A 13367-nucleotide genomic window follows, 5' to 3' on the forward strand; every position below is an offset into this window, starting at 1 on the left:
ATGAGACTGTCTGTAGAACCCACTGGTTATCTCAGACATCGAATCAGGATCACTGTACACGGTTCGGTAGAGTCCTGCATAGTGGTGCTTACTCCTGTCACTTCTGTTGTATATCAGACGAATGTAATCAGGGACTACTGCCAGACTCTACCACCTTGTATACCTGGAGATAAAATCATTATCATGAGATGATCACCCTGCTTCTCTACATCAATAGTTTTTTAATTCAAAAGTATTAACAACATTTCCTTCATTAACAACGTTGAAAGTAAACAATTAAAAGAACTGCTGAGAAAGCGTCCATAATCTTATTTGTTTTCTAATATTACACAACTACCACAAAATAAATACTCTATAATGAAACATATGGAGATAACGCACAGTATTCAAGATCAAAAGTCAATAAAACAATACAGAATAGGTGCAGAGCAAACACGGACCTCCAAATCATTAGAGGTAGGATCAGGTGATATGGAGGAGTGAGCATCCCATGAGACCGGTCACACCCGCCGTGTGCTGCTTGTCATGATTGGAAAATAACAGAAAAATTCGCCGTCAATTCGGTGTATTGATAATGACTGACAATTAGTATGAAAACCGTCATTCAGCATTTGACTCAATGATAAATTGTATTTGCTCACAGGGTCTTTGTATCGACCATAGAACCTACGAAATGATGGCTATAAACGAGAATATTGATATTTTTGTTTCATCAACTTGTTTTTCTCAATAATTTACATCGTTTTAGAAAGTGTTTGTCCGTAGAGCATGCACTTGCGTATCGATTCAACTGAGATACATAAACTCCTTATGCGGGTGATGAAGATATATTGCTGCATAAGTAAGGGAAGTTGACAATTGAAAAGTTAAAGTCTTCATGTTTATCATAGAGCTTGGTTGTTAGATTAACCGTGAGTACCATTAACGTCTTTTTGAAGTAAAATATCCAAATATGAAACAGATGAGTCATGGTATGTGGTATTTTTTTTTAATCTCAAGCTCACCAGTATATATCGTATAGACATCAGAATAAAACTGACCATTGTTAATTGACAATAGGTTGTCGATATATCTAAATGTCGAGTTGAAGGCCACAGCCAGTGTTTCAGATGAATACAAAAATAGGTCGTATAAAGGCATAAACGTGGATCTTCCGAGGATAACATTAGGAACCAAGGAGAAATAAGCCTGTCGACTGGTCGCACTTCTTCAAAATAGGACATATTTCCTTTTTCAGACAGGTTGTTAAATGAAACATATAAAGATAGCGAACAGTATTCAAGTTTTCTCATAAAAGTGGAATTTTTTCTGCGACTGGTCCTTACTATCAAAAGCAAAACTTCGTTTCTGTAAGGGATGGTTGACAGTTTAGAGATAAGGCATTTTCCTTCTGAAACATATCTTCTGTTTCATGTCATAACTTTTATTTTCTATCATTTATAAGCTGCCAATTATAATTTTAACATAAACTCGTGCGGTACACACATAGAGAGAGTTGAGAAGAAATAGTTTGCTCCGCTCCTAATTTGTAATGTTTAATGGACCTTTTAGCTCGAATACTGTTCGTTATCTCCACATATTTCATTTCAATTCACTGATCTTGGCTTCTTTTGAATGAAATCTCTGTGAGACACATGTTTTTCTGTTTTAGGGATTATACTTTCTTTGTCTCAAAGAAAAAAAATTGTCGTGTTTCAAATTATGATATTTTTTCAACATATTTTCAATATATTTTAATTTTTCAAAATATTTTCAAAATATGATTTAACATTTTCATTCTCTCTAAACTTGCTGTTTTAAGAGCTGATAATCCTCTTGTTTGTATTTCTTTGCTTCTTTATACTTCCTAATAATGTTGGTTAGTCAATATATATCAAAGAAGTAACATGTAAGCTCCAATCATGTGAACATCATTCGATATTACATAGAATAAATCTTATGCAAGTGAGCAGACATTATCTTAAACTTATTCATAATCACTACAGTGTTGTCATTGTATGGTTACAAAATATCATGTCCACTTATTGTTCTTGTTCATTAAAAAAGTGTTGGGAAGAATAAAGTCCGATTGTAAGAATCGTAGAAAATATGTAAACTTTGTTCCAAATCAGTTTAGGCTTCTTCTCGTCAAAATTTCATGGAATATTTTATCCCCGAAAGAAACTCTGTTGAAGAGTTCATGGGATCAGCTCCCTGAATTTTTCTAGAATTAATGAATAATTTATAATAAACATTTGTAATTAAAATGATACTAAAATACAAGAACATAGCTTAACAATAGATATAAAAAATAAATGCAAAATTTGACCGTACGATCCGTTATATTTACAAATAAGGTGACAGAAACTTTTTTTATCCCCTGTTTAACACTTCATTCGGTGGATGTAACTCATTGGAAATTTTAATATACCACAATTTAGTGCAGTTGTGACGTCACAACGTCACAATGGTTTTTGCGAAAGTGTGATAAAGTAAGCGGGAAATTGGGGTAAATGGGACACTTTTCATAAAATTTCCAAACTTCTAAAAAAAAAGGTGTAAATTTTCATATTTCACATAAGTATTGTATAGTTGCAATTTTGTGTTAGAAAACCGTAGTGCAAATTTTCGTTTCGTTTTAGAACTATAAAATTAAACAAACATCTTAATTATCGTTCACATTGTCCCTATAATAAAGTGGAGTCGTTATCTCCATACTCATCATATAAAAACATTGTAAAAATTTGCTGTGAAGTATTAAACATGGGATAATCTAACTTTTATCCAACTCGTTGTGTGTTTTTAAACACACAACTCGTTGGATAAAAATCACATCCAACTACAAATCATGAGAGATCCAATTTATATTTGCGGACAACTGAAAACACTCCAACAACAAATCCTTTGTCAGTAGCTAATATTGGTGGTTACTCAGAAAATGCTTTCGCATATCGATGAAGTTCAGAGACAAAATCACAAAATGAAACATTTGGAGATAACAAACAGTTTTCACGATCAAAAGTCCATAAAACAATACAAAACAAGAGGAGAGCAAACACGGACCTCAAAAACGTCAGAGGTGGGATCAGATGCCAGATGAATTTATACATAATAAGGGGACGTTGACATTATGTAAATAAGACGAGATTCCCAATTTATCATAGTTTAGGTGTAATTGAAATTGAATAACTATGGAGCAGGTGTGGAAGACTTGTTGGTGTCTTTTGATATTGAATTCTCTTGAAGAGTTATTAGATAAAATTAAACATTGTTATACAATCTATAAAATGTCAGAGGATCTTATGTTTACTTGAAGTCTATATTTGAAAACATTCTATGAAAATGTAGCTGATGGAGTCATTCTACATGATGCAATGATATATATATATATATATATATATATATATATATATATATATATATATATATATATATATATATTAAACATAGTAAACATGATTTAAACAAAGTTTCTATGTAACCATTTTTAATCCTTGAATGGTCATTTTATTATTTTAAAAAGCAAAATGCACTGGTACTTTTTACTTGGCTAATTCCTTGTTTTGATTGCCTAATATATTACGTCCCAATAGAGAATTTTCTCTATTATAAAGGCTTTATGTCATTAGTCATGCAAAATTATTTTTCTGATTGACAGACAATATCTCTGTTGTTTTTGGAGACCAGGTCTTCCAACAATCTATTGGTACCATGGGTACCAATTGCTCCCCGTTATTAGCAGACTTATATTTGCATTCATATGAAGCAGAGTTTGTGCAAAAATCTTATGCGTGAAAAGAAAACACTTGCTTTGGCCTTCAACTCAACCTTTAAATATATCAACGACGTATTTTCAGTTAACAATAGTCATTTCCATTCTGCGGAAGCGCAACAATGCAAACCAAAAATAAATAAAGAAAAACGAAATTATCAAATAAAGAAAAACGAAAATATTAAATAAAGAAATTGAAATTAATATATATAGAAAAACGAAGAAAAACGAAATTATTAAAAGTAGAAAACGAAATTATTAAATAAAGAAAAACGAAATTATTAAAAGTAGAAAACTGAAACTTTGACCTTGTCAGCAAATACAATTTATTATTGAGTCAAATGCTGACTGACGTTTTAAAACTAATTGTTAGTCAATTATTTGTACTCTGAATTTCCCGATCATAATAAGGAGCACATGGCGGATGTGACCTGACGGCAGGGAATGCTCACTCATCCATGGCACCGGATCCCATTTCTGATATTTTGGAGGTCCGTGTTTTCTCTGCTCCTACTTTGTATTGTTTTACGGACTTTTGATCTTGAATACTGTTCGTTATCTCGATATGTTTCACATCAGATAAAGAGCAACACGTTTTGGGCTATGTGCTTAAGGTGATATAGAAATAAAGCTTAAGTTACTTGACATTAAGGCCTCATCTAAAAGACCCCCTGTCTGTTACTCTTATTGTAGGAGGTTTGGCGAGGAAACAGTCGCCACTAATGTTTAACCGCTTAGAGATTCAAGCACAAACCTCCCGACCACAAAGCGAATGCCTAACCACTAGGCCAGTCCGTTAGTATATTCAGTCATGCAAACAAAAATGTAGTGGTTTTAGAAACATAAGGATATGGAAATAACGAACAGTATTCAATCTCAACGTCCATTAAACAAATATACAAAACAAGAGCAGAGCAAACACGGACCTCCTTTCCACTTTTATTGATAACATACATGTAGATACGACACTGTGTCAATGATAGGACGTGCTAATCGTTAAAAGAATACCTGTTATAAGCGGTTAATATATTTAATGGAATAATCTGAAGGATACGAACTTATAACTCAAACTTCTTAAGAACGAAGAACGCCGGTGGTATACTGCCGTAAAGGCAATGCATTTATTATCATATTTCTGTACTGAAAAAAATATGGGCATAACTTGATTACATTTATATTTCAGTCATCTTAATAAAGTGTATTTTACGTTTGAAACTACTTTAGAAAACATGTAAAGAAATAAATTTTAATATCATTTTTGATTTGGAAGTAATTTTCAATAAGAAACTCTGAATAAATTTTACAAACCTAAATACATAATTTTTCATTCATTCACATTCTATGAATATTTCTTGCACAACGGTTAAAATGATTTATTATCTACACCTATTGACAATGTGGCGTAGTAATTAAAAAGTGTGCTCTTCAGCTGCATAGTTAGAAGCTGATCCTTACATCGTGGGTTGGGTTCGAAGACACTCCGCGAAGTATAAATACCGTCTTCGGACGCTAAGGTTTTCTGATACGCTTCCTTGGTCTACGATGTTGTTTAAAGTGGGATTGCTTTGTCACGTGATCTCGAATCCTACCACGTAACGCTCAGATTGCGTCATGAACAGAAATAAAAAGCGTATAGAAAATCTGCAGTCTTGATTCTTAATCACGTTATTTGCAAATCAGCATAAGCGTGAATGACACCATATCTAGAACGACACGTTACATGTATCTAATAAATCATTGTTTAATTGCGATTTCCATTCATAAAATTAAAGCAATATAAACTGCATTCTTGAAAATTTTATTTTGCAGTTAAAATGTGTTATTATACTATATTTGTATGTAACATAAAAACTTTATGATCAATTAGACTAAATAAAGCAGAAAAAGACTTTTATATACAATCGAATATAAAGGATAAATAAGAAATCATTATTGTACAGCACGACAATAATGTAATTTTGATTCAATCGAAGCTTATAAATAGTTCTTCCATCGCAAATATGAACAACAGAAGTTTTATGAACGTTATAAAAAAACGTTATTTTTTTGTCATTGAAATAGTTATTTACAATTTTGCAATAAAAAATTCCGACATCAAAGTTGCAGCTCATATTACTTTAAAGAGTCAATAGTATATCCCGAGTGCAGATATCGTCATTTACAAAAGCAATTGCTGATTGGCTGAATGATTTTGATCAACGTCCAATCACAATTTTGGAGAAAAAAATTCCAATTTTTGATAATACTGTAGATCAAGGGTTTGTGATGAGTAGGAGTAGCAGATCAGAAGGCCATGGCTAGTGAAAATAAGTCATTCAGTTGATTCCATATATACAGAGGTCCCGTGTCACAGTAGTTGTTGGTACGAAAAACGATTGCTTACTGCTCAATGACCTTGAGTGCCGAGTACGTTGTAAATTAGCAGCCCTCCACCCGCAAGTGGTGACGTCTGGATTTGAATGTAGAAATGTCGATAGGGCCGTAAACAACAAACAAAAATATAATATTAACCAATTACTATATACAAACAAAAGAGTGCAATTTCTTTTACATAGGTTTTGATACGAAGTAACCAGTGCAATGTTTGATATTTGACGTAATTCTTTTATCTCTACAAGTTAAGACCTTGACCATTATAAAGCATGAGCTATACAATCCCATTGATAACGTTTTCTACAGAATGATCCTCGTAATATTAACATTGTTTTCCTCGGCAGGAATCTCATTAAGTAAGTTGTTTATTATTATGCATAGAACTAAGTGGTGCTCCAAAAGAATATTTTATGGTAAATAGAAATTTGCGTAAAAAACAAAACTTAGACAACGCATGTTATTTTAAACTTTTTTATTACTTATTTTTTACTCGAACTAGTTATACATACTCAGATTTCAATTTGTAAATCTTGATCCTCTGTTGTTGTGATGAAATGCACTCTGTAATATATTCTGCTGTACATCTACCCATGGAATTTGAAACTGAAGTTATAATCTGTATCAGTTTATATATAAGGCCATACTACCTATGTGGCTCAAAATCACTGTGACGTCATTTATTAAAGTTTACCATTAATGTTTATTGAAGAAATAAGGTATCATTTTAAAACATCTATCGGAATATAAATACGGGTTGGTCACGAGATTAAATTCCATTAAATTCCATAAAGCCCGAAGGGCTTTATAATGAATTTAATCTCGTACCAAGATTAATTGATGACCTGGTCTTCAAAAACTACATAGAAATTGTCAATAGGAAACTAAAGCATCTTTTTAAAGCCAAAGTCAGAGTACTTATGTAAATGTACATAAATACAATCAAAATGCTTTAAAATAATTTTGCAAATTATCAAAGACAAGGTTAATTAATTTACGAGTTTCATTTTTATTGAAAATACAGCTGTCTATTTAAAAAAAACCCTTAATTTTCGTGGAGAATGAATGTTAAATAGGTGGAAGAGTCGTAAGTTTTGATGTTATAAATTTTAGGTGTTGTAACTTTACTTTTCTAAAGCTGGCATGGGCACGATTACTGAAAAACGTAATCGATTAATAATCGATTACTTAGAGGAATTTTGTGTAATCGATTAATAATCGATTACAGCCAGTTTTGTCCTGTAATCGATTACTTTAGACAATGTAGTCGATTAATAATCGATTACTTTCAATTCTCTTCCACCCTCAAATATCAAAGCAGAAAAAATATTTATATATTATGTAGTTATGTTAGTGATATGCTCTGAAGTTTGAAAGTATTTACGCAGTTTGGATTTGAACCTCCATATTTAGAAACTTTTGATTATTGCAGAAATTATGTAATATTTCTTAAAGTGATTTACAAGCATTTGAACATTCTACATGTGGTAGTATGCATATACACAACCCGTGTTTTAATAATTTTGTAAAAAAAAATAAATAAAATAGATCTTAGAAATGAACATGTAAACTCAAAGTATCTTTAAGTATAAATAATAGCACAATTTCTTGTGTTGAAATAATTGTTTTGAGAACTATCAATCGTTCTTTAATATTGTTTGTATATAGTGACATTATTAATTATAAAATACTATGAAGTTCACAGTTCACACCTCATTATCTGCAGTCAAGGATATCCCAGTCAATTAGCCAAGATAAACACAGTGACACTTAACATCCCCTCTTTTTAAAAATACAGACACTCATTTACAAAACAAGTTAATTTTGAAGCTAAACATGGAAGTGATTTTGCAAATTTAAAACACAAGAGATATGATAAATGTTTTCCTCTTATTTTTCTATCAGGTCCTAGCTAGAACAATGTAAGTTATATTTCAGATAATTTGTATTTATATAAAAGCACTTAAATTTATTTTTGCTATATACATGTATTATTTTCTGTCAGAGAACAAAGTTTATCAACTTCTAAAATATGAAAAAGACTCGACCAGTATGTCAATAATGCAAATTTTATTGTGAACATTATTCAAGATTTGATTATAAAAGTTAAGAAATCAACACATATCACTGGGTAGTTTGTATATAATATTAATGTTTGACTGAATGGAAATGATTCTACAACATAACATTCATGTATAAAGTAGTTGTGTATATATATGTATAAAGTAATTGAAAGTAATCGAAAAGTAATTATAATTACATTGGAAATTTTAGCTTATTATCGATTAAATTACGATTACAAGTAATCGAAAATCTCTTCGATTACAGATAACTGTCGATTACTTGAAAAAAAGTAATCATTACAATCGATTACGATTACACCATGCCTGTTCTATGGTTTAAATATTGCCGACTAGGCGTGAAAGAGTAGTTAGTTCATCATTGAATTCTTGGAAGTTTAAAGTATCCAAATCTGATAAACACACTTCCTGAAAATTTTGTTCTTCAGTACTCCTGAAGTTTCTCCTTCACGCCTGTTAATATTTTACCGACGAGTAAAATTAAGGCTTTGTAGAACATCAACTGGAACCCTTTGTATATCTTTATCTGTAAGGATTTTTATGATATTAAGGACAAGTATTGGTATGAAAATTCAAATTCATTGTTTTAATGTTCAAATTATTTAAATTTGACACTAAATTTTGAGGAATTTACTCATTATAAAGGAGTTATGGGTATAAACTACAGCTGAACTTCGGTATCTCGAATATACCGATATTTCGATAACCATGTACATTTTAACTTGTAGAATCAAATCACTATTTATAATTTAAAAAATGAGTCTCACAATCAAAGATAATGTTGATAGCTGCTTTTTCAGCTCGGACCAGAATATACATATCGTGAAATCTATCTTATTTTTTTCCACTTCCAAATTATTGACAACCAAAGGATAGATGACTTTTAATTGTGGTTTAAGAGCACATGATGTGTAATATCAATAATCACAGATCAGAGCTTACATGATATGTTTTTGCCAAAGAATCAAAATATGGAAGACTTTTAAATTGACTATTTATTTGATATTTCAAAGGAAGAGACTAAAGTTTCTGTCGAATGTGATTAAAACTATAAAACTGTATATTTGCATTAGGTAGTTTTGTATCATTAAAAGAATAATCTATAATGGGATTGTTATCAGACTGATGTCCATGACAACAGTTAAGTCTATGTATATTGACAAAAAAGGCCTACCACCTCCAAACTTCTACACCGTGGACTTGATATTACGCTACTGGCATTGTCATTGTCACCATATGGATAGGCCGCACAATCTGTCTTCAATCCCCTAGGCATATAATAAATATGTTCAAAACAAAGACAAACGGTTGATGATCAGATTGGGTCAAATTTACCCTATCAACATTAATTAAAACTGTTTTTCTATTTTAATTCGTGTATACTGATCAACTTTTAATTTGATTTTAGCAAGCACCCTTCACAGACGAGGACATAATGTACCTTTAATAAACTGCCCGTCTTGTGAGCACCACATCTGTGACGTCAGTAACACCATCCAGTGTGAAGTTTGTCAAATTAAAGTTGAACATCACGGACAACCTCCGATAGATACAAAATGTTTTCATGTACGTAACAATTATCATTTTAAACTGTTGGAAAAAAACTATTCATTGATAATTTGAAGTAATTGGATTCGTCACTAGTCAGCTTTTGGACGATTTCAGTCATATCATATCCCCTAATATAAAAATTGTAAATAACAGCTTGATATTAAACCAAAATTTTTAAAATCTAAATACATCATTTGACAAAAAATTCATTTTAAAATCAAATTAAAACTAAACCCTCACTAATGAAATAAAAACAAATTTGATGAAATATGGTGAAAATGAACAGTATTCAAGCTCCATTTAAAGAATACAAATTAAGGTCAGAGAAAACGGAGACCTCTAAAACAGCTTATATGAGCCGTCAAGTTACAAGAAAGAGTAGCTCTATTATGTATGCTGAATTATTTGACTTTAATAGTATAAATACAAGTATCATTTTCTACATATACAGCTTTGTCAATAGCAAAACGTATGTAGTTGTAATATAAATTAGTAAATGTACAAATCTCGAGACAAAATACACCTGAGAGTATGTAACATTCCTTAGATTTATTGCAAAGATTTCTGTAAACTGAGACGGAGACTTAACAAAAATACGTGTGTTTTTGTTCTCTTATTTTTGACAGAGGGTGTGTAAATACATGTTCATGATATATGCCAATTCTTTTAATGATATTTAAACAGCAAGACTGATTTTACTTTTACATACATTGTCAATGATCTTATCCGTAGGATTTTTCCATCATTGAAGGCATATTTTGTGAGAGTCTTTATTCAGATTCCATAGTAAATCAGCTCTGTCTTTATGTAAAAGGTTCTTGTATTTCCTCATTCTTTTTTCCCTCGTTCCAGTGCGAAAAAAATACTCAGTAATGAAAAAAAGTGATATGGAAACAGGGCAAAGCATGCATTCGGAATTTTTATATCTCAGTTGATTCGATAAGCAAGAAACAAGAATTTCAGAAGTCTTATTTAATACAAATACAATTTGTCATTGAGTTGAATGCTAACTGACGGTTTTCATACTTACTGTTGTTCCATTATTAACACACTGAATTGTCGACGGATTTTCCCGTTATTTCCCGATCATAACAAGGAGCACACGGTGGGTTTGACTTGTCGGCAGGGGATGCTCACTCCTCCATGGTGCCTGGTCCCACCTCTAATATTTTGAAGGTTTGCTCTTCTCCTATTTTGTATTGTTTTATATATTTGATCTTAAATACTGTTCGTTATCTCCATGGGTTTCATAAGTAGATCATGCACTTTGGCATTGAATCAAATGAGCCGAGACTATTTTTCTTGTGGTGAAAGGATGTTGAGATAAAAGTAAATTGCAATTTTAGTTTATTCATTGTTTCAATTTTGGTCTAAATACTGTATCCAGGGTTATTTTCACCCCATATGTTATTTTTTGTCGTTTCAGTTCAAGATTTTGCGTTTTTACATTGTTTTGATCTGTAATTTGCAGATAAGGACCAATATCTTCAGATTAATATCCCATATTTTCGTCTTTTTGTGTGCTCTGATTTTTCTAAAACAATTCCAACTTACTATATCACTAATGTAAGCTTTGAAATTTATTAAAAAAAACCCATTATGTTGTGTTGGTGAAACATATCTAATACCATTTACAGATTGGACATTGTCACTCGGACGATCATCATCATTGCTGTGATACTGAAGCTTGTGTTGGTAAACACTTTCCACTTTTAGTTACATTTTCAACTTTTTTCAAATGAAAATAGAGCCAAGGTCATTTTATGTTTTTTATTGCAGCTTCCTTTTTTAGGGAATTGCACATTACCAACACCACAACCCATCAAATAACTTATACAGGTGATGTCTTTGTCTCAAAATTTTTTTTTAAATGCATATGCATAAAAACTTGAATACTTAAGTAAAAGCTGATAATTCCTCGATTACTTTACGCTACAATGTTCCTGGATTTCACATTTCCTCGCTGTTAATTATACAGATTCTATGGCACACTGCCCCACCTGCCACGGAGGTGACTGTGACTTTGTCAATCGAGACACATGTCACGTGTGTAAATTCGACTTACATCCGGGACATTTACCTCATGTTCATTGTTTGAATGGAAATGTATGTCAATTTTTTCCTGACTTGATTTTAAATATTTCAAGTACTTGGTACATGTTCGTAGATATACACATGAAATTTTTCAAAACACAGATGATGGCGAGATGAAAAGCGTGAAATCTAAAGTAAACACTCAGTTAGTGAATTATAACAATAACTTAGATTCTATACATTTCAGATTCAGAATTGTTAACACACTCTTTATATGTCTATGCTACATGATATGTGTTGTAGGAACATTGTACTGGTAACCACAACACCCTCTGCTGCAGTGACGAGTCCTGCATAGGTATTTCTCCCTTACACTATTTAACATTTATTTACCGATTCTTGATCAAAATTATACTTTCATAATAACAATTCACAATCTAACTTAACTGTTTCGTCTTTTATTCCTTACAATCATTTCATGTATTTCTTTCTGTATACAAGAACAAGGTTAATTTTCCAATTGAAAGTATTTCAAATAGTTCAGCTATTGTCTGTGAATGGCACTCATATCCTTTTATTTCTGATGAGCTTTTGAATTCTAAAACCCACAGCTTTCATTTAGTTTTATGTTTCATCAAAGGACTTTTCAACCAAGCGTATTCATTATAAGTATTCATTATATTTGTAGCACATGCATTTGGATCATTCTATCCCGATGCTTCATCTAGACATCCTACTACAAGCAAAGAAATCCACGTTACTGGTACAGTGCTGTTACCGATATGATGCTTGAAATATCTTGTATTCACAAATCCTTGGTTTAGTTATTCATTACTTTGTATTTGACAGCCATTATATCAGATTTACTGATGTTGCAGATCCCAATGTTCACTGCCCCCATTGTCATGGAGGATTCTGTGACTTTGTGAATCGTGACACGTGTCACGTGTGTAAATTCGTCCTACATACCGGGAAGTTGCCACATGTAGATTGTCTGAAGGGAAATGTATGTACAACTAACTTTCAAATTCAATTTTCTATGAAATATCCAAACTGTTTATAAGATTTATTATAGGATTAAACGTTCTTTTTTCCCAGAATTTATCGATGTGTAAACTTATGCCTTTTTACTCACAAACTGAATTTATGTAAAGTTTGTGAGTAAAAAGACATGAGTTTACACATCGATAAATTCTGAAAAAGAACGTCAAGTTCTTATAATTCCAATTTCGAATTTTTAAAAATTATCAAAATTATTTCACTTTGAGGCCTCCATATAATCGTTATTGATTTACCGCGTATGAATACTTATGACGTAAAGAAACGTAATAGAGATAAATATCGATAAAATTTAACTTAAATTGTCAAAGCAATCAATAAATAAACTTATAAAAACTCATCTAATGTTCTTTAAGTCAACAAATATCGTAAATAAGAGTATACTCCAGAATAAATCGTCCTTGACCATGGCCATGTTGACATTAACGGCAACGCTTAGAGCGAAAGTTGCAGACCGAAGACGGCCTCGATTTGTCCTGGCATGTTCAGAGATTGAAGAAGAATGTAAACCTAGGATGTAA

General features: G+C 31.6%; 1 protein-coding gene across 1 annotated transcript; it reads left to right on the forward strand.

Moving 5' to 3' along the window:
• LOC134230929 (uncharacterized) lies at positions 1–13367 on the forward strand. The gene is made up of 9 exons (XM_062712798.1): positions 1–157; positions 9611–9768; positions 11391–11448; positions 11533–11592; positions 11726–11859; positions 12091–12145; positions 12476–12550; positions 12666–12793; positions 13203–13367. The coding sequence occupies exons 1-9, from the start codon at positions 1–3 to the stop codon at positions 13365–13367; spliced, it is 990 nt and encodes a 329-aa protein (XP_062568782.1).

This window comes from Saccostrea cucullata, unplaced genomic scaffold (assembly GCF_032062105.1).
Source record: "Saccostrea cucullata isolate Sc308-1 unplaced genomic scaffold, CSIRO_AGI_Scuc_v1 ctg4539, whole genome shotgun sequence".
NCBI classification, from domain to species: Eukaryota; Metazoa; Mollusca; class Bivalvia; order Ostreida; family Ostreidae; genus Saccostrea; species Saccostrea cuccullata.

Bases quoted from the DNA above. Each gene is read 5' to 3' on its own strand.
- LOC134230929 (XM_062712798.1), top strand. From the start codon at position 1: ATGAGACTGTCTGTAGAACCCACTGGTTATCTCAGACATCGAATCAGG. The intron at 9,769-11,390 runs GTACGTAACAAT...TACCATTTACAG, and splicing joins TAGATACAAAATGTTTTCAT to ATTGGACATTGTCACTCGGA. The intron at 12,551-12,665 runs GTACAGTGCTGT...CTGATGTTGCAG, and splicing joins CAAAGAAATCCACGTTACTG to ATCCCAATGTTCACTGCCCC.